Here is a 22,500-nt window from a genome sequence, read left to right on the forward strand (position 1 = left end):
CGGCCGCTGCGGGAGGGGCCGCGGGGAGGCGGACACGTGCCCGCCTCCCCGGCCCCGCGCCGACTTCGGGCGCAGGGGCGCTTCTTTGGTCCCCGTGAAAATCTCCCCGAGAAAACAAAGACGGGAAGGGAGCCCCCTTTCTGTGACACGCAGGCTGTGGCTGCTGCATTTGTCAATTTGGTTCTGCAACGTGCGCGAGGAGGGGTCCACCCCCCCCACCGCCCCCACCGCCCCCACCGCCGGAGCTTCTGAAACGAACTGCAGAAGTCGGGGTGTCCCGGCTCGCCTGCCCCCGTGGGAACGGGTTACGGGACCAGCAACTGTGCAGGACCTGGCATGATGAAAATGCTAAAAAATGCGGCTTTGTGTGTGGGGAGAAAAAAGTCACCGCCCGTTTTGTATTTTTACTGCCGAGTTTTACAGTTTTGGCGTTCTTCCTGATCGAAGGGTGTTGAGAAACCATCATACACTTTTCTAAAAAGGGAGCACTGGAGATGTGTCATGAGTTTAACTGTTGGAATTTGTGCCTTTAACCTTCCTTCATTATAGGTTTTTTAAATTCCTTAACTATCTCAGCAGGGATCTTTGAATGACATTTTGATTGTTTTTTTCTGTTTTAGTAATGAGAAAGGGAAAATAGTTGCTGGGAGTGCAGAACTACGGGACACTTTGAGATTTTCTGTAGTGCTTGCTTTTGCATCATTGTGGTTGAATAATTTTAGCCGATTTTAAGTTGCTAATTAGCTGTGATTGTGGCCCTGGAATGAATACAAATAATTTTCTGGTTATCATAGGGCCTAAACTTGACTCCAGAAAAGGTCAGAGTGGTTTATGGGGTATATTTCAGGAAACAGATTTTTGGGGACTGGGGAAAGGTGAGGCTCTTTTAGGGAATGTCTTGACTATTGTATACTTCTGATTATATGTTTCTGTAAAACATATTGAAGAAACGAGAACTGTTTAATGCTAGCCTGAATTTTGTTGTTTCTATGTAGAGTTTTGTTTTATTATTCAAAATTACTTATGTTGTTTAGTATGAAGGATGTGGTGTTTTAGAGTTTTTGCTTTATATTTTTGTTAAGTTTGGGGCAAAAATCTTAAGGATGGTTAAGTAAACTGGAAAAAAGCTCCACTAATTGAAGAGAGGAAAAACATGCAAAATATTTGTCCTTCTCTAAATTCTTAAAATGTCTGTGTTGCTATCAAGTGTGACTGAGTTATTGATTGTGTTATTGCCTATGGCCACAGACAGGGCTTTTTTTTTTTTTTTTTTTTGGTTAATAAAAACAAATATGGTAAGTATAGATGATAGTTATTACCTAATAGTTTTCTTTGCCCAACTGAATGTCTTCTGTGTAATAGTTTAAAATAAATATTTTTAGTGTTTGGAAGTTAGTATTTAAAGACTTGATATAACAATAAGAGTCTGTGTTTTAATAAGCTTGTGTTAGCCCTAAAAAAAACCTTCTCGTGGAATATTAAAATCTTGTACTGAATTTGTAAAAGCAGTACTGGATTGAGAAGGTCTGGGTTCTAATTCTGGTTCTTCCATTGAACAGCTGTCTCTTTGGACAGATTCACTACCTCCTCTGAAATTGTGTGCGCAGTGGAGTAATATCTCAGACTTGTTCTGAGAAGTATGTGAAATAATGCATGTAAAATTCCCTGTGAATTATAAAAGGCTTTATAAATATCACTTATAATAATTTCCTTCAGTAGCTAGGCTCTGCAGAAAGTATCCTATCAAAGATTATACTTGCATCAAGTATGAAAAAGACTTTCTAATGTGATTCTCATACACATCATAGGCCATTTTCACTTCTCTATATCATGTAACCCATACTGAAGTGAAGATATGACAAATTTTTAGACATGGAGAGCACCATATGCTTAGGTTTTCAAACTATTTTTGTTCATGTACTTACATGTATCTCTGAATACATATCTTTAAGTTTGTTTTTTTCCTCTAAATCCAAAGTTGTTGGAATTTATGATACTAGAAAGGCCATTATATAAAATCTGTTTATTCTGAATAGAATTAGAGAGTGATCTCACCATTTTCTTCTGAAGCAATATGACAGCCTTTTAGTAGCCTAAGGATTATGCCATATTTCGAGGTTTACCATTTTGGTATTAAAGTGTGTTTATTCTTGTTTTACAAAATAATGCCCTTTTCTGGAGCAAAGGGGCTATAAACTTTTGAGATGTTAAAACAGTATATATTGAGGAATTTAAAAGTCATTTGAGGGGTGCCGCACTGGCTCAGCAGTGGATCATGCAACTCTTGATCTTGGAGTCATGAGTTTGAGCCCCATGTTAGGAGGAGAGTTCACTTAAAGAAAAGTTGAGTCCCAGGAGGTATCATATATTATTATCTTAAAGTGAGATCTTACAGTAGGTTATGTTATTTGAGAAAGATAAACTTTCCTGTAACTAATTAGTCTTTTTCATTTGTGCATATCTTAAAGCACACTGCTAGTGAAATGGTTGTAAAAGACTGGAAGGGCTTATATCTAACTTACAGGATTTGAACAGATCAATGCTTAAGTATTATAAACCACAATTTGAAAAATATTTACAGAGAGATTCTAAAATCATATTTGGTTATACCTTTTGGTAATAGTTTCATGAAAATATATTTTGATAGTCTTTCAAGTAACATTAGATTTATATTACTAGGTTAAAGGTAACTGATTTCATCAACACCTTTCAGCATTAATAATTTTTAAGTCATTTTGAAGCCAAGGTCTAAAATGCTGAGATGCTAATACATTGTACTTATTTCTTTTTTAACTAGTTAAGCTTTTAAAAAATTTATTTTACATATGAGAGAGAGAAAGAGAGTGAGAGAGAGAGTATGTGAGCAGTGAGGGGCAGAGAAAGGGAAAGTGAGAATCCCAAGCAGGTTCCACATTGTCAGTGTGGAGCCCAACAAGGGGCTTAAGCTGACAAACCGTGGGATCATGACCTGACCTGAAATCAAGAGCCTGATGCTTAATTGCTTAACTGATTGAGCTTCCCAGGCACCCGTAGGCAAGTTTTTCTTCCTGTCTGTCTTTCCCTCTCTCTCTCTGTCTCTCTCTCTCTCTCTCTCTCTCTCTCTCTCTCTCTCTCTCTCTCTCTTTCCCCCCCCCTCTCTCTCTCTCCCCCCCCCCCCCCTTCCTTCTTTTTCTTCTTCTTTTTTTTTTTTTTGTTTTTAAAGAAGAATAGGAGGGGTGCACCTGGCTGGCTCAGTAAGTAGAGCATGCAACGCTTGATCCTCAGGGCTATAAGTTCGACCCCCATTGGGTCTGTAGAGATTACTTAAAAATAAAATTAATTTAAACATAAAATGAAATGGGGTTTTCAGATTATAAAAATACTCTTTTTTAAAAAAATTTTTTTAAGGTTTATTTTTTAGAGACAGAGCATGAAGCGGGGGAAGGGAAAAGAGAGAGGGAGACATAGAATCTGCAGCAGACTCCAGGTTCTGAGCTGTCAGCACAGAGCCTGAAAGGGCTGGAGCTCAACAGATGGTGAAACCATGACCTGAGCTGAGGTTAACCAACTAAGCCATCCAGACACCTTGGTTATGAAAATACTCGTAATTGTAGAAAACACCATTAAAAATGTTTCTTCCAAAGTCTTAGAATAATTATAGACACCTGGGTGATGAAATGGCAGCTATATATGCCTTCAGGTATGTTGTAGTGTGATAAAGAACAGAATCCTGTGATATGCTTGATTAACCAAAACTGTTGCTTGCATTTTGTAATCGTTCTCACAATTCATTGGTAGTGAACTATGCAATAGTGTGTACATCAGATAAATTTGAGGCCTAGTAGTCTAAAAACATTTGGAGTATGCATATGCTGCTTTAACTTGAAATAATCATGTATAACAAATACATCTTTTACTTCCAAGTTAAAGGAGTGCTTTGGCACATTCAGAAGTATGGAATTTTGGGGGGACACATAAACTTGTAAGGAAGATTGAAACCAAATGTTAATTGTGGTAAACTGTTTTTCAAAGTAAACAGAGCTCTTTTTAAAAACATGAAATTAGGGGCACCTGGATGGCTTAGTTGGTTAAGTGTTCAGCTTCAGCTCAGGTCATGATTTCATGGTTCGTGAGTTCAAGCCCCACATCAGGCTGTCTGCTGTCAATGCAAAGTCTGCTGTGGATCCTCTCTTCCCCTGTCTCTGTTCCTCTCCCCTGCTTGCTTGCTCTCTCTCTCTCTCTCTCTCTTTCTCTCTCACACACACACATACACACACATTCTCTCTCTCTCTCTCTTTCTCTCCAAAAATAAATAGATGTTAAAAAAAAAAAAACAAACCCGTCAATTATGTACTGGGGCAGGCACCTGGGTGGCTCAGTTGGTTAAGGGTCCAGCTTCCGCTCAGGTTATGATCTCACAGTTTGTGAGTTTGAGCCCCATGTCGGGTTCTGTGCTGACAGCTCAGAGCCTGGAGCCTGCTTCCGATTCTGTGTCTCCCTCTCTTTCTCTGCCCTTCCCCACTTGCACTCTGTCTCTCGGTCTCTCAAACATAAATAAAAACATTAAAAAAATTTTTTTAAATTATGTGCTGATTTTTTTTTATGGTGTGATTAAGTAAATTGAATTTACCTTAATTATATCTGTTTGGAAGATGTTGAAAGTGTTTTTTTTCTTTTTAGGGAAACAGATCTCAAGGGAAGACTTCCATTAGTAATTTAATCAGTGCAAGTGACATTAAGGAACAATGGATGTAGAAAATGAGCAGATACTGAATGTAAACCCTGCGGGTAAGTAAGAATATTTTGATCCTTGGCTGTATTGTGAACAAGTTTGAGGTTATATGAAGTTTTATGAAAACATAATATTAAAACCATCTTTACTTTAAAAGCCATCTTAATATGCTACAGGTATATTGTTTTTAACATCAAGTTTGTGACTCTTATTTTTATAGAAATTCTTCATATGTTCTTATTTTTCTGCCCATCCTTTCACATTCCATACATTCTAATTCTCCACATTTATAATAAATTGTTATGGCTCAGAATGGAGAAGAATAGTGAACTTGCTCATTAGTATTTTTAAATGAACTAGGTAGTGATCTTTACAGTATAAATTATTATTGGTATCTTTGATCTCTTTCCTAACTAATAATTTATTTATTATAAACTACCTGTGGTATTTTCCATAAAAATGGTTTTGTGGAATAGTTGTCCAAAAGCTGAGTAACTTCAAGCAACTTAAAATGTACTTCTAGCTTTCAGACTAATCATTGTAGAGAGTTAACTAGGATTTTGAAATATTCTGAATGGTGAGGTTTTTTATCTTTTGAATTTTGTTTTTTTTAAAGTCAGATCAGTAGTGCTTATGAAACCCCAAACCTAGGTAAGTATAGATAGCAAAATACAAACGAGTAATTGATAGAAACATGGGCTAAAAATTATAAGGTCTAATATATAAAATATGCCTAGATATGCTCTGCTGTAGTCATACAAACATATTTGAAAGGATATTAAAATAGTTGAAAAGAAACCCAATTGTAGGAAATAATGTTTAAATTAAATATGTAGTACTCCAAGGGATAGTTTAAAGCATTTTATTATAATTTGAAGTTCTTTATCTTCTGGATAAGTTTGGTGGTTTGCCTTAATTGTAGAATAATGAAAGCAATATTTTACAGGTAAATGTTTAATGTTTTCTTCAACTACCTACTCTTACATGAAATTCCATTTTACTTGTCTAATCTCTGGTCTTTTTTTCCTCCTTCCTCTTACTCTTCTGCTTTTCTCTCTTATAAGCACTCCCTTGTCCTGTCTCTTTAGCTGTCATTACGGTGCTGTACTTTAGCTCTGTATTTTCTACAGTTAAATGTGGATTTGAATACTGGCCACAATCCTTTTTAGATATGTAAGTTTTCTGTGAAACATCTTTCATCTGTAAATTGAGGATAAACACCTTCACTAGAGAGCTTTGTGAAAATTATCATGGATGTAGAGTGCCTAGCACTCTATCCTGGTGTCTAGGAGTAACAACATTGATAGTAATGACAGAAGAGGTTGCGCTCCTGCTGTGACTATGACTGCTGCTAGTAGTGTAGTATAGTAGTTCGGTTTTGATGATGTCTTAAACTCACCCTCTAACACTGACTTCCTGGATAAAAACTTTTAAGACTTCATTTTATCCTTCTTTATTCTGTTTAAGAGCCCTTTATTTTTCTTTAAATGTCACTTTCTTATTGACCCCAAAGTTACTACCCTTGCTCTTTTCATTGAATGAATGATTGCAACATTTTCTTAGCTGGTCTCCTACTTTATACTTTCTCTCTTTTTTAATATATATCCTGTATTCCTCTGCTAAACTAATCTCTCCATCACTGCCTATGATATCAATCTAAGCTCTGACCATTTGAATGTGGTAGTGGTCAGCAATTATTCTGGCGATGTAAGCAGGAGCAAGATTATGTAGGATATTAAGTTACAAGGTGATGAGTTTAAACTACTCTGAACCAAAGGTTTTTCAGTGGGGGCATGTTTTAGAGACTCCATTTCTATGCAGTTTGGAGAATGGTTTGGAAGCACAGAGACTAATGATAGATTCTGCTTAATGGTATTGCTTTTTTTGATTACCACAGTGTTCTTAACTTTCATACTTTTTGTCAAGAATTATAAAGATTTTAACATCTGTGTGTATTATAGGTTGATTTAAGAAATTTTAGTTTCAACATATTAAGACATGTTAAAGCCTATGTACATGGAATTGACACAGCCTAATTACATTTAGGAATATTTAAAACCACTTAAGATTCAACTCTGACTTGATTTAGCCATAATGAACAAAACTCTGACCCAAGGGTACCTAATTCAGTAGCTTTCTGACTTAGAAAATTTTTTAGAGCAAAGCCAAGTATCTCCATGCCATTGATCTCCATGGACATTTGAGTTGTTAGGATGAAGGATACTAAGTTAGGTGCTGAGGGTACAAAGAAATACAGGTAAAGGCACAGTTCCTCTTTTGAGGCTTATGACTTATTTGGAAAAGCAAGACTGCTACATAAATAGAAATAACAAATGTTATTGGTGGTGAATGAACAGAGTATGGGCATTAGTGTTATTGTAGCTAGAATTGTTAGGAAAGTTTTATGGAGGAAATAAAACTTGAATATATCCTAAAAGATTTTGATAAGTGAAACAGCAGTAGGGATGACATTCTAAATAGGACCATTGGGAACTCCAGATATGTTGCTGTCTTTCAGGGCATAATGTACAAGTCTTATATAGGCTGGAAGATTTTCAGAAGATGGTAAGTAATGTGTCAGGTTTCGAGAGGTGAATTAAGGCTTTAAAAGCAACCTTTATCTTTCAAAGCAATGAAGCCTCAACAGTTCAGCTCAGTAATCATATGTGATTATTTATTTGCTAAATATCTTTTAGGCTCTTTGGATTAGAATATTTCCTAAGTATCTGTAATTAACCAGGAGATGTCTGGCAAGGTATTTAAACACTCTGTCTTATTTCCGTATCTGTAGTAATGATCTGGTATGTAATAAGTAGCTCTCAAACTTGTGGGTAAATGACAAAAAAAGCCCAGCACAGTGCCTGAAAATAATAGTAGGCATTCTATAAATATTAGTTTATCTCTCTTCTCTCAAGATTCTTAGTTGTTTCTTACTATCTCCCAATTGGTTAACTCTCTTAGCTCATAAAAGAGTAAAGGTTTTATTTGTGGTTGTATATTAACATAGATTTTATTTTCTAAGCATATGAGATAACATGCTTTCATTAAACTTTGCTCATTAAAATTCACTTAGTTTATTTTCTATGATAATGTGAAAAGTAATCCTGTTCAGTTGTCATTTATTAGATTGAATCATATGAAATTTCCAATATGTGAATTGTTACTGACCTAAAAAAATATAATTTCATGTGATTCAACTTAAGATAACCTATGACTATAACTGGTGTAACAGGAGATGGTTAAAGTACTTACTTAGAACTTTTTTTTCTTCATTTTCCTCTTTAAGATCCTGATAATTTAAGTGACTCTCTCTTTTCTGGTGATGAAGAAAATGCTGGGACTGAGGAAATAAAAAATGAGATAAACGGAAATTGGATTTCAGCATCCTCCATTAATGAAGCTAGAATTAATGCCAAGGCAAAAAGGCGCCTGAGGAAGAACTCATCCCGGGACTCTGGCAGAGGCGATTCAGTCAGTGATAATGGAAGTGAAGCCCTTAGAGGCGGAGTAACTGTACCAACCAGTCCAAAGGGAAGGTTGCTAGATAGGCGATCCAGATCTGGGAAAGGAAGGGGTCTACCAAAGAAAGGTTGGTATATTCCACGTCCACAGAAACAAATAGAAAACAATACTACCTGGGTCTTATACTATGGTTTCCTTGTTCTAGGAATATGAGAAATTTAAACAGTGATGGTGTAAGAGTTTGTGATTTGTGTATGTTTTTACAAAGTAATAATCTGAGGACCATCCCACTTGTTGTTGAGTCTTTTTTCTTGAGGAGATTCAGTTTTCTTGAGCAGAAGTTTCTTATTTTCAGCAAAATACACATGGATGTTTTGTACAATTATGAATTGTGCATGTATTCTCTAACTTTGCTTAAAAGTAGGGTCAGAAATTCATGGGGCACCTGGGTAGTTCAGTTGGTTGAGCGTCCGGCTTCGGCTCAGGTCATGATCTCATGGTTCGTGGGTTTGAGCCCTGCGTCGGGCTCTGTGCTGACAGCTAGCTCAGAGCCTGGAGCCTGCTTCAGATTCTGTGCCTCCCTCTCTCTCTGAGCCTCCCCTGCTCGCACTCTCTCTGTCTCTCAGAAATAAATAAAAAACATTAAAAAACCCATTAAATCTTGATTAAAAAAAATTCATCATACCTGGGGTGCTGGCTGGCTCAGTCAGTGGAGTATGTGATACTTGATCTCAGGGCCAGGAGTTTGAGTCCAACATTGGGGGTAGAGATTACTTAATAAATAAAAGTAAAAAAAAAAAAAATTCATCATCCCTATTATCTAATGAGTATAATATATTTTTTGTTAAGAATACATGATAAATGTAAATTGGATTGCTATTATCTGGATCAGAATTAAAAAATTTTTTGTTAATGTTTGAGAGGGAGAAAGAGTGTGAGTAGGGGAGGAGCAGAGAGAGAGACAGACACAGAATCCAAAGCAGGCTCAAGGCTCTGAGCTGTCACCATAGAGCATGACATGGGGCTTGAACTCATGAACCATGAGGCCATGACCTGAGCTGAAGTCAGGTGCTTAACTGACTGAGCCACCCAGGCACCCCCAGAATATTTCTTTTTAAGTTTATTTTGCAAGAGAACACATACACAAGTGGAGGAGGAGGAGAGAGAGAAAGTCAGAATCTCACTGCACTGTAGTGCCGAACCCAATGCAGGGGTTCAAACTCATGAACTGTGAGTGGTGAGATCATGATCTGAACTAAGACCAAGAGTCATTCACCTAACCAACTAAGCCACTGAAACACCCCTCTGGATCAGAATTTGAATGATTTTATGGATCTGGTTCTGAGTTCTCTTTGACTAATTGGTTGGTTGGTTCGTTGGTTGGTTGATTAAAAGATTTTATTTTTTAACTAATCTCTCTACACCCAGCATGGGGCTCAAACTTACAACTTGAGATCAAGAGTTAGATGCTCTACCCACTGAGCCAGCCAGGTACCATCCAAGTTGTATTTTGCTCTCTTTTGGAAACTGAAGTGGACTGGTCTATTTCACAGCTATTGCCAGTGGCTGGAGTAGTGACTAGCAGTTGCAGGTATTTAAATATTTGTTGACAAGGGGTCTTTTAGCTTTGGTCTGTGGTAGGATTTTTGATACAATTTGGAGATTTCACTAGTTTCTGAATGGTGAGAAATTCAATTTTTGTAGCCTAGGATTCTTATAAAATCTTTTTGTGATCTGTCAAAAACTGTTATTCTTGTTGAATGGCTCTACAACATTGGTTGGATCAAAATGAATGCTAGTAACCAGATTCTGTTTTGTTTGAGTGACAAGAATTATACTCTTGGTATAAAAATATAACCTCAAAAAAATGGTGATACTGAAAAATTCTTTAAAAATAATGTAATGCCTTGAGGCTTATAAAAACACTTCAGTTAGTTTATGTAGAAAAAACACTTTGAAAGTTGGAATTATTAAACTTCAACTGGTCAGTTTGTAGATGAAGTACAGAGAAATAATAATCGGTGCAGTTAATGCTTAAATAACTTAGTTGTTTGTGACATATTACTGGTTGTCAAGTATAGTTTAGTGTGTACTTTTATATTTAAAAGTATTAAATGTCTGACTCTTGATTTCAGCTCAGGTCACGATCTCATGGTTTGTGGGATCAAGCCCCACATTGGGCTATGGCTGGCACCACTGAGCCTGCTTGGGATATTCTCTCTCTGCCCCCCGCCCCCAGTCCCTGCCCCTGCATGCATTCTCTCTCTCTCAAAATAATTAATTAAAAGAAAAAAAATAAAGAAGGGTGCCTGGGTGGCTCAGCCAGTTTAGTGTCCGACTTCAACTTAGGTCCTGGTTTCACAGTTTATGGGGTTGAACCCTACTTTGGATTTTGCAGTGACAGTCTGACAGTGTGGAGCCTGCTTTGGATTCTCTGTCTCCCTCTCTGCCACTCCCCTCTGCTCCCTAAATAAATAAACATTAATAAAAAAAAGGATTTGACTTTGGAAACACTTAAGAGTGGAAACTGTGCTTCTTTGTTAAATAATTTTTCCCTTAAGTTTTCTATGCCACATCCTACTGGTTCAACAGATTTCTTTTTGTTTTGGCCTTATGAAATGTCCAATAAAATTTAGAGCTCAGCTACATACAGTATCATGCCCCTTGGTGTCCCTGATAGAGCTATTTTTCTGTTCTTTTTTGGTTTTGTTTTTGCTTTTATTTTAATGCATCTGCCATTTTAGTTTTAGTTTTATAAGCTATTTCAACTTGATGTTTTGGAAATAGGTTATAAAACATACAATGTCTAATCATTACTGAAAAAGTGATCTGAGTAAAAAATTTATAACTCAACTGGAAAAAAACTAGCATTAAAGAAACTAGACATTAAAATTCAGTTTTTAACTGTTATTTAATTAATATCTGAATATCTAGGATTATTTCAGATTTCAACTAAAATATATAAACTCTGAACTTTGTGTTCTTTTCTTTCTCAAATCAAAACTTTTTCAGGTGGTGCAGGAGGCAAAGGTGTCTGGGGTACACCTGGACAGGTATATGATGTGGAGGAGGTGGATGTAAAAGATCCTAATTATGATGATGACCAGGTATCAGTGTTTTACTTTGTTTTTAAAATCCGTGTTTAAAATGCTTATAAATTTTTCAACTTAATGTCTGTAGTTTACTCATACATTTGTCAAATCATACATTCTATATCTATACTCTGTGCCTATCAAATCTTATACATATGTTTATAGTATATGAGTATATATAATGTGTGGATACATATGTGTAACATGTATGTATACACACATTAGAATCTATATCTAAATCATACATGTACTTAGTACTTTCAGACTGTTAGGTAACTTTTGGATTAGGAAACCAAATTAATTGATAATGATAAATTTTCACTTCATTTCTAAAATGACTCAAAAGTAGGTCTTTACCAATTCACTTAGGATTATCAAGTTGGCTATTTTTCAGTAAGTTCTGTTGGGTTAATATAGTTTTTGTAGTAATGAAAATTGTGAATATTCTTTTGAATAGCATAAAAGAGTTATAGGTATTATGTTCCTTTTAAATATTAGTGTTTAGAATGGTAACCCTATGGCAAATTTTATTCTGGGAACGTAAATGTCTTTCTTCAATGATGAGAATGTAAGTTTTGTTTTTCTTCCTTACGCTGTGCTTTTATTCCCATGACTTACTCATTCCATAACTGGAAGCTTGTATTTCTCACTCCCCTTCACCAATCTTGCCCCTCCTCTCTGGCAACTGTCAGTTTGTGTTTACAGGTCTGATTCATTTTATTTATTTATTTTTTAGATTCCACATATGAGTGAAATCATATGGTATTTGTCTTTTCAGTCTTATTTCACCTAGGTCTATCTAAGAGAATATAAATTTTAAATAGATTTTATACATGAATTTTTATATATATTTATTTTAATTTTTTTTACAACTTTATTTTTAAGTAATCTCTACACCTAACAAGGGATTTAAACCCATAGTCCCAAAATCAAGAGTGGCACACTCCACCAACTAAGCCAGCCAAGAGCCCATATATATTTATTTTTTTAATGGAAAATGTCTAGCTTATACAAAAGTAGAACAGTGTAATGAACCTGTACTCATCTCCCAGGTTTGCTGACTTCAATAATTAATAACTCATAATCAGTCTTATTTTATACTGTACCTCCATTTATTCTTTCTCTTGTATCCCTCTTGCATGCACTGCCCCCACCCCCCATGCTCTGGATTATTTTGAAACAAATCCCAAACATGACATCTTTTCTAAAGAACTGCCTTTGTATGGTGATAAAAATTTTAGATAGGAAATTATCAGGGCATATGATAGATTGTTTTTATTGCATATTGTTTGTATATACTTGTCTATTTTAGCTAATTGTTGGACATGGAAATATTTCTTTTTTTAAGTTTATTTATTTATTTTGAGAGAGGGAGAATGACAGAATCCCAAGTAGGCCCCAAGCTGTCAAGGCAGAGCCTCCTGTGGGGCTTGAACTCACAAACTGTGAGATAAATAATGACTGAGCTGAAATCAGCTTAAGTCAGATGCTTAACCACCTGGGCTACCCAGGCGCCCCTAAATATCCTAATCTTAACATAGTCTTTCAGGTGAGACTGAAACTAGTCACAAGTTGCACGTAAACATTTCTGGACTTTTTTGCAGAGGAGAAGGTAGATAGAAAATTAGTGAACATTAATTTCCTTGTTTTTTTGAAATTTTTGTTGAATAATGCTTTTCCTTAGAGATTTTTTAGTCATTAAAACATTGATTCTTGGTACAAGGACTTTTACTATAATATCAATCATGAAGTCTTTGGTTTCTTCATCTTTGTTTTAAAGTGAAGTTTTAATGAAAATAGTAGGTATGCTAGGAAGCCATCTTAAGCTTTTTGATCACTAAAGAACTGGTATTATGAGAGATAAAAAATTAACTTAAGATATGGGGGGTTGGGAGCAAGTCATATTTGCTGTGGTTAGTGGTTCTAAACTATGTTAGTTTATTCAGATTTATAAAACAAACAAACAAACAAAAAACACAGTGACATTGATTCTATTTTAGTATTAGTGTTCAAAGCATGTAGCACATCTTTTTCTTGCCCTGAATGAGGATGGAATGTAAAATTAGTTGGGATATAAAGTTAGAACAGAAAAGTTTTATTTATTTGTTTATTTATTTATAGTGGGTATATGAACAGAGGAGGGGTAGAGGAAGAGGGGGAGAGAGTGAGTTGTAGGCAGGCTCCACACCCAGCTAAGAGCCTGTTTTGGGGCTTGGTCTTACCACTGTGAGATCATGACCTGCGCCGAAACCAAGAGTTGGTTATCTTATCCAACTGAGCCACCCAGGCACCCTGGAATATAAAATCATAAAACAAGATTCAGTTTACTGAGCATTTTGTTCATTAATTTATACTTTTTTCTCCTCCTTTTCTTCTTAGGAAAACTGTGTTTATGAAACTGTAGTTTTGCCTTTGGATGAAATGGCATTTGAGAAGACTTTAACACCAATCATACAGGAGTATTTTGAGCATGGAGATACTAATGAAGTTGCGGTAGGTTTAGAACTGCTTGTGTAATTTACTTAACAAAGAGAAAACACTATTAAAAGCAAAACATCCTATCCAAAATTATCTTGGATCACTGAATTAGGTAAACATTTTCTTTTACATAAATGAATTTCTAAGAAATGGAGTAAAATTTCCTTAATTTAGATTAGTTCTCACCTACTGTGGTGAAGGCTATATGCCGTTCCTTTCCCTGAAAAATGGTACAACAATATTTTAACACTTTTTGTAATTATATATTTTTGTAATTGATAGTGTATAACATATGATATTAAGAACTTCAGGCCTCTATGGACCTTCTCAAACCTCTTCAGGAATCTTAGTTAAAAATGCCTGATTTACTTCTATTTTTTTGACATTCATTTCAATGCTCAGGATTAAGATAAACTTTCTTTGTACTCTGTCCAGAAGAAAGAGAACACAGATATAAAGATTTGAAAAAGAATGTATACAGGAACTAAGAGAACAAACGTGTTTTTGAAATGTTATTTGCATTGGAACATTTCCTGTGGTATGAATTGTTCATAAAGTAAATCTAAATGGGAAAGTAAAATTACCTAACTAGGATTATCGACTTAAAGTACTAAAATTGCAGCTCTTTAGGGACTCCTGGGTGGCTCAGTTGGCTGAGTGACCACCTCTTGATTTTGGCTCAGATCATGATTTCATAGGTTTGTGAGTTCAAGCCCCATGTCCCACTCTGCTGCAGGTGCAGAGCCTGCTTGGGGTTCTCTCTCTCTCCCTCTCCCCCATTCATGTGTACATGTTCCCTTTCTCTCTTTTTTTTCTCTCAAAAATAAGTAACTTTAAAATTATTACTCTTTAAAAGGCTTTTATAATTTAGACTCTTCTACTTTAGACTGGGCTTTCTTGGTTTGTCTAATACCGTGAGGTCTGATATCCTTATATGTGTAGGAACTGAATATAAAACAAATATTTGTTCAGTGCATACTATGTGGAGGAATTTGTAATAGGTGATTCCTGCCCTTAAGAAGCTCAGTCAAGTGAGGAAAGTGATATATAAACAAATATTAAAATATTACATGAAGCTTTGTATTGCAGCGGAAGAGTTTAAATCTTGTAAGGACAGGGACTGTTGAAATCCTATCTATCTAGCAAGGGACTAGTGGTATACTATGTATTTATTAACTGAGTAGTACTATGAACAGAATGTTATGGAAGCATAAAATGGAGAGTGTTAGAGAGAATTCTGAGCTATGTAAGGATAATTAGGAGTTTACCAGGGTAAGATGGTTGAAGAGAGTTTTCCTGAAAGGAGAAGTATCATGTGTAAAGGCAGCAAGTGAGTTGTTCAAGCACAGTCCGGGAAGATGAAATAGAGTGAGAAGAGACTGCTAACAAGGACACTCAGTTAGGTGGCTGTGAAAATCACCTGGCACCCTTTTAGTAGTATAACATGACTTAAGCACTCTGAGAAAACTCTAAGTAAAAAGGAAGGCACATTAAGTAACTGAGCTAGAATTTAGCCTCTAGAGTTATCCTCCCTATATTCTGCTTCCAACTTGGCCACTCCAGCTATATGTCTTCAACAGATAGTTCATTTTTCTTTGCTTTGGGTATGATGGATATGATGATGATACCTCCCTGAAAGGGTTGTTTTGAGTCTTAAAATAAGATAATAGAAACTAAAATGCCCATTACAATGCTTGATACATTATGTACAGTAGTTAGTATTAGCAACTGCTCTTAGTTTTAATAGGAAATTTTAACTCCTGGCATTTGAAGCAATAATTCCACTTAAAAATGATGGTTTAAGATCTTTTAGGGATGCCTGGCTGGCTCGGTTGGAAAAGCATGTGACTCTGAATCCCCGAGTCATGAGTTTGAGCCCCACTTTGGGTCTAGAGATTACTTAAATAAATAAACTAAAAAAAAAGGGAGGGGGGCATCTGGGTGGCTCAGTTGGTTGAGTGTCTGACTTTGGCTCAGGGCATGATCTCATAGTTCATGAGTTCTAGCCCCACATAGGGCTTGCTGCTGTCAGCCCAGAGCCCGCTTCAGATCCTCTACCTGCGCCTCCGCCCTGCCCCTCACCAGCTTACATGCACCGCATGCTTTCTCTCTCTCAAAAATAAACATTTTAAATGCACCCCTTGCAGTCTCTCTCTCAAAAATAAACATTTTTAAAAAAGAGAAAGGTCTCCTTTAAACTTAATGTGAACAGTATAAGGTAACTTTAGTGCAAAGAGAAAAGTTTGAAAAGTAGAATATAAACAGCTTATGATAATGTAAAGTGAGTCTCCACAAATATTCATAAAAGAATATTCCTGGAAATTAGGGGCACCTGGCTTGCTCATTTGGAAGGGGATGCTACTCTTGATCTCGGGGTCATGAGTTTGAGCTCCACATTGGGTATAGAGATTACTTAAATAAAAAGAAAATTAAAAAAATGATAAGATACAGGGTTAGTTAATTCCTAACACCAAACTTAGCAATACATAATTTAATACTATTTTAGGTGTAATTCACATTCTTGAGTTTGGTGATGTTCACATAGTTAAAGCTTGACAAAGTGGATCAATATCTAATTTATATGCACAGAAAGGTGTTTTTATCCTTTCCTACAAAACTTACTGCTTTTCTGATTATTTCCAAAGGGAAAGGGGTAAGGATATATGGATAAAATGTTGATTTTTTTTAAAAAATAAAATGATATTGAATTAAAGGTAGTGACATACTTTTAAACTTTTTTTTTTTTTTTGAATAGGAAATGCTAAGAGATTTAAATCTTGGTGAAATGAAAAGTGGAGTACCAGTGTTGGCAGTGTCCTTGGCATTGGAAGGAAAGGCTAGTCATAGAGAAATGACATCTAAGCTTCTTTCTGACCTGTGTGGGACAGTAATGAGCACAAATGATGTAGAAAAATCATTTGACAAATTATTGAAGGATCTACCTGAATTGGCATTGGATACGCCTAGAGCACCACAGGTTTGTATGATTCTTCTTTTTATTCATTCTCCCCCTCTCCCCACTACACTTCCAATTATAGAAATAATACTTGCTTCTAGGAAACTTTAGTAGATAGAAGAGGACAAAATGACCCATATTTCTTAACATACAAAAATAGCCCTCTGACATTTTAGTGTATTTTTGCTTAGCTGTTTTTCTTTTTCAAATATAGTTTTGGTCATACTATAATTTTATATCCTGCTTTTCCACCCGTGCTTTGTGCAGTTTGTAGGTCTGTTTTTTTTCCTGCCTGTATATTCTTATTATATGTGGTTAAGCTATTGTATGATTTAGGATTTTAAAAATATGTAGATGGTTATAATTGAAGCTTGAATTGGCTTGATTGATGTTTACTTTAAAAATAATTATAAATAAGTCTTTTCCCCTTTGTAGCTTTATGGGGAAATAATTAGAAAATTTATGATTTATGTTTCTGTTTAGATTCTGATGTAATACATTTATTAGATTCAGTACATGCTGTCACTATAATGTGACTTTCTGGTTTGAAATTAAAAACATGTGAAATCATTTCTGTTTACTTGACCAGAGTTTTAAACCAAGGTAGGAGCACTTGGGGTGGCTGAGTGGCTCAGTTGGTTAAGCATCTGACTCTTGCTTGGCTCAAGTTAGGATCTCACGGTTTATGGGATTAAGCCTGCGTCAGGCTCTGCACTGATAGCACACAGCCTGCTTGGGATTCTCTCTGTTTTGCCCTTTCTCTGCCTCTCCCCCACCCCAAATAAGTAAATAAACATTAAAAAATTAAAAAGTTAAGAGCACTTTGTTTAAACACTAACTTAGGAATATAGGTAGATTAATTCCTATATACTGTTTCTTTTCTATGTCAGACATTAGTCTGGTAAGATATTGAGCTATGATTCAAATGTGGACTTTTTTTTCCCTTTTATGCCAGTATTCATACATTAAAAAAATGATGACATAAGTTCATATACAATTTGTGAAAAATAAAGAAAATTCAAAAGGAGGAAAAGCCAGAAATAACCACTGTTAACTGTTAAACATTTTGGTGTTAAATCTCTTTTACTTTCTGTGGGTGCTTATCAATGTATGGTTTTTATAAATCCTTACATTTTTTGTTTTAATAAAAAATGGAGGGGCGCCTGGGTGGCTCAGTTGGTTAAGCCGCCGGCTTCGGCTCAGGTCAGATCTCACGTTTGTGGGTTCGAGCCCCGCGTCCGGCTCTGTGCTGACAGCTAGCTCAGAGCCTGGAGCCTGCTTCTGGTTCTGTGTCTCCTTCTCTCTCTGCCCCTCCTCCTCTCATGCTCTGTCTCTCTCTGTATCAAAAATAAATAAAGCATAAAAAATAGAAAAGAAAAATGGAATTATACTGTATGTGCTATTTTGTAAACTTGATTTTTCTTAAACCATATAAAGTAGTAAATGTATTTCCTAACGACCTCATAATATACCATTGTATGTATCATGTAACCATACCTTTATTGTTGGACACTGAAGTTGTTTCCAATTTTTACAAGAAATAATGTTATGCATAGGAGCGTCTGGTCGGCTATGTGGGTGGAGCATGTGGCACTTGGTCTGGGGGTCGTGGGTTTGAGCCCATATTGGGTATGGAGCCTACTTAAAAAAAAGAAATAACACAATTAATATTTTTACAGATAGAAATTTCTGCAGTGTTTCCTCCATACAATAAATTCCTTTAATCAAAATTTTTGAGAAAACCTAGTCCCATTTCTTTTCCAGAAGAAAGTTTTTACTTGAATTTAGGTCACTGGCTTAACAAGTGTTTTTGATCACGTACTGTGTTAAAGGCAGTGTGCAAGATGTTGGGGGATTCAATAGTGAGTGATGTGTGTCCCCTCCCCCCGCCCCACCCCAGGGGTAGTTGTCTTGAAGGTTAAGATGTGGGAGTGGATGTCAAGTATAACTAGCAGGTGCTAGATAGATATTTGAATCTTCCAACATGTCTTAGGTATTGATTCTGTAATCCAGCTAGTCTTTTTCATTTATGTATTTAGAAATTGTGTCCTATTAAGTTTCATTTTAGATTTTTTTATACAGCTCCCTTTTTTTTCTTATTGTAGTTGGTGGGTCAGTTTATTGCTAGAGCTGTTGGAGATGGAATTTTATGTAATACCTATATTGATAGTTACAAAGGAACTGTAGACTGTGTACAGGCTAGGTAAGTAAATTCATTTTCCTACCTAGAATTTCAAAATTGGGGAAAAGTCTACCCGGGTTTATTGAAATGACATTTGAATTAATCAGACATTGTGGACATCTCTTTGTCATTTGTGTATATTCTCCACTGTTAAAACAAAAAGTTGAGAGATTGTTGACATGATGTCATAGGAAGAAGATAGTACTATACAGTAGAAGTTTGGGATTTTAACTAAGCCATTAGCTACCTTTATGTCAAGCCACTCTTCTCTGGGCTTCAGTTTTCTTATAAAAAGGAAGGGTTGGAGGGTTTAAGGTCCGTTCAGGTTTTCACCTTCTGTAATTAATATTCTAAGAAGTTGGACAGTAATAATAAAGGAGCCCCATTTTCAATTTCATTTTATATTTATCTGCTACAGAAATATTAGGAAATAATGTTTTCATTCTTGTTCTTTGGTATAATTAATTTTAAGCTAAATGTGATATTTGGAAATCATGCTATATGATTTTTTTAAAGCTTCCTGGGAACTTAAATTTAGTCAGTGCCATGTCTTAGATTTGCTCAGGTCTAGATGTTAACTTAAATTTCTAAGACTACCTCAGGCCAGAATGGAATGGTTGCCCTAGTGGGAAGGTGTAGAATTATGTAAACGTTAAGTTTTTTGTGACATGTTTCTACTCAAATGCAGATCAATTATATTGTAATAAGGTTGGATTTTTGTTTACTTAATAGAGTATGAGAATATTAACATGAAAAGCCAACTTTTTCTTTGCTCCCAACTTTTTATTTTAAAAAGTAGTTCTTTAAAAGACCTTTGAATTTTAGGTTGATTTTATGTTACATGAAAGCTTTTAGGTCAACCTGAAGCATTTCCAAGTTGTCAGTGATTATTGTTATTATTTTTGGCAGAGCTGCTCTGGACAAGGCTACTGTGCTTCTGAGTATGTCTAAAGGTGGAAAGCGCAGAGACAGCGTGTGGGGCTCTGGAGGTGGGCAGCAGTCTGTTAACCGCCTTGTTAAAGAGGTAACTACTGGGTATTGTCTTTAACTTAACATGCTTCCTCTGGGGAAGTAAACTATGCCTTCTAGCTGGTATTTTTGTGGATAAAAATTAAGTTCTGTTGGGGCACCTGGGTAGCTCAGTTGGTTAAGTGTCCGACTTCGACTCAGGTCATGATCTCATGGTTCGTGGGTTCGAGCCACTCAGGTCATGATCTCACGGTTCGTGGGTTCGAGCCCTGCATCAGGCTCTGCTGACAGCTCAGAGCCTGGAGCCTGTTTCAGATTCTGTGTCTCTCTCTCTCTCTGACCCTTCCCTGCTCATGCTGTCTCTCTCTGTCTCTCAAAAATAAATTAAAAACAGGAAAAAACATTAAAAAAAAGTTAAGTTCTGTCTTAAAGCTATAAATGGAAAATTGCATAACCTTTGTGTATTTGGCTTTATTCCTGGTGCTATAAATTATACAATAATTATATAATTATTATTAAATTGTTATGGTTTTCTTGACTAAAAAATAAGACTGTTAATAAGTTACAAGGGCTTTCATAAGAAGGCTGTATTTGAACCTGAAAGAAATGCCTGAAGTCTTTTCTTCTATTAGTATTTAAAGTTTTTCAAATATTGTCAAAATAAGACTATTTTGTAGTTATTCAATAAATTTAAAAAATTTTATAGAGAAAGAGTGTGAGACAGGGAGAAGGGCAGAGGGGCAGGAGGAGAGAAAGAATCTTAAGCAGGATTTCTGTTCATTGTAGAACCCGATACAGGGCTCGATCCCATGACACTTGGATCGCAACCTGAGCTGAAATCGAGAGTCGGACATACATCCGACTGAGCTATTCCAGCACCCCAGGAACTACATTTTTATATGAGCAATTTGAATCTGGATACTTTCAGATCATAAGTTAGGAATTATGAACACTAGAGTAGATCAGAGTGGTAGATTTTTGTAAGGAAGTGCACTACCCGTGTGCATGCTTTAAAAGTGACTGATTTCATGAAAATGCCAGATTTATTCTCTCTGGATTTTTTTTCTGGCAGTAATGTGCTATAACAAGAAATCAGAAAAATGTTTAACCTTATTTGCAGATTCTTAAGAAAATTAGAAGTCTTATAGTTCATGTGCTTCTGATTTTTGAGTATAATCTTTTCATGTGACTGTAGTTTTGATATTTAATACATCTTTTGATGATATGTGTCCCTAGTTTGAGGGTTAAGGAGCTTAACTTATAGATTCTTGACTAGTTTGCTTTTTTATATCTTAGGGTAAATAAGTTGGTGTTTGTAATGTCATGATTATAATATCTGCTTTCAAAAAAAATTTCATGTGGTTAGGAAGATTGAGGTATAAAAACAGTTAAGATAACTGGGTATTTTGGCAAGAAAATGATATAAAATGCATCTCGATGGGAAAGAAAGAAGTAAAACTATTTATATTCCCAGATGACATGATCTTTATATAGAAAATCTGAATACACAAAAATCTCCCAAACTGTCAACCAATAAATGAATTCCACAAGATTATAGGATGTAAAATTAATATACAGTATTCAATTCTACTTCTGAACACTAGCAACGAATGATATGAAATGAGGAAAACAATTGCATTTATATTAGAATAAAAAATATTAAAATACTTATGACTAAAATTAACAAAAGAAGTGCAACTCTTACACACCCAAAACTGCAAGACATTGTTGAAATAAATTAAAACCTAAAATAGTAAAGCTCTATTATCATCACTCATTTTTTTTGGCTTCCAGTGACTATTAAGGTCATCTTGATGAAAGTGAAAGTTTGTGACACTCTAAAAATGTTTTGAGACTTTCAGTCAGTGCCCTCTAGTGGTCTTTAAAATTCTTGTTTTACAGTGAGCATTGAAGCATTATGGTCACGAAGCCAAGTACATCTTAAGTCTACTCATAGATGTCAGTGATTATTAAGGCACACTGAAGCACTGCATTTTCTTCATAATTATCAGCCATGTAACAATTGGGGATTTACTTTTAGAAAGTAAGAAAAAAATTGCTATGATAGTGTTGTGTCAAGTCTATATGTTCTTACACAGCTGTTTGTGACCTGCTATTTGAGAGTAAGTAAATCCTATAGGCAAAAAGCAGTTTAAGAAAACATTAGGAATTCTAACACATCTCAATTTTTAAATTTAATAGATTGATATGCTGCTGAAAGAGTATTTACTCTCTGGAGATATATCTGAAGCTGAACATTGCCTTAAGGAACTGGAAGTACCTCATTTTCACCATGAGCTTGTATATGAAGTAAGATTACTTTGATATTCTAACAAGTTATTACTATTTTGGCACCACAGCGACTTAATGCTTCTTTAATAGCATACATCTTTTTTATTCTTTAAAAAAATTTTTAATGTTAAGGGAGAAAGTTGTTTTTGAAATATCATAATGATTATAATTATATATTGGTCAAAAGGGATCTGATACATTTTAGGAGCAGCTTCTTATATAAATTTAAATGACCAAAAATTCATTCATTTATTCATTCATTCAATTTTTAGGCCATTGTAATGGTTTTAGAGTCAACTGGAGAAAATACATTTAAGATGATTTTGAATTTATTAAAATCTCTTTGGAAATCTTCTAC

General features: G+C 35.4%; 1 protein-coding gene across 1 annotated transcript in view; it reads left to right on the top strand.

Annotated features, from left to right (window-relative positions):
• The window catches only part of PDCD4 (programmed cell death 4), a 26,350-nt gene that overhangs the window by 566 nt on the left and 3,284 nt on the right, over positions 1-22,500 (top strand). The window contains exons 2-10 of the mRNA XM_029932575.1: positions 4,660-4,767; positions 7,998-8,300; positions 11,186-11,280; positions 13,645-13,758; positions 16,499-16,720; positions 18,805-18,902; positions 19,791-19,905; positions 22,053-22,160; positions 22,415-22,500. The exon at positions 22,415-22,500 is cut by the window's right edge and continues 25 nt beyond it. Of these exons, the coding sequence (XP_029788435.1) occupies positions 4,725-4,767; positions 7,998-8,300; positions 11,186-11,280; positions 13,645-13,758; positions 16,499-16,720; positions 18,805-18,902; positions 19,791-19,905; positions 22,053-22,160; positions 22,415-22,500 (1,184 nt within the window). The 5' untranslated portion in view covers positions 4,660-4,724. The remainder of the gene's footprint in view (positions 1-4,659; positions 4,768-7,997; positions 8,301-11,185; positions 11,281-13,644; positions 13,759-16,498; positions 16,721-18,804; positions 18,903-19,790; positions 19,906-22,052; positions 22,161-22,414) is intronic.

Source organism: Suricata suricatta, chromosome 2 (assembly GCF_006229205.1).
Source record: "Suricata suricatta isolate VVHF042 chromosome 2, meerkat_22Aug2017_6uvM2_HiC, whole genome shotgun sequence".
In the NCBI taxonomy this organism is placed as follows: domain Eukaryota; kingdom Metazoa; phylum Chordata; class Mammalia; order Carnivora; family Herpestidae; genus Suricata; species Suricata suricatta.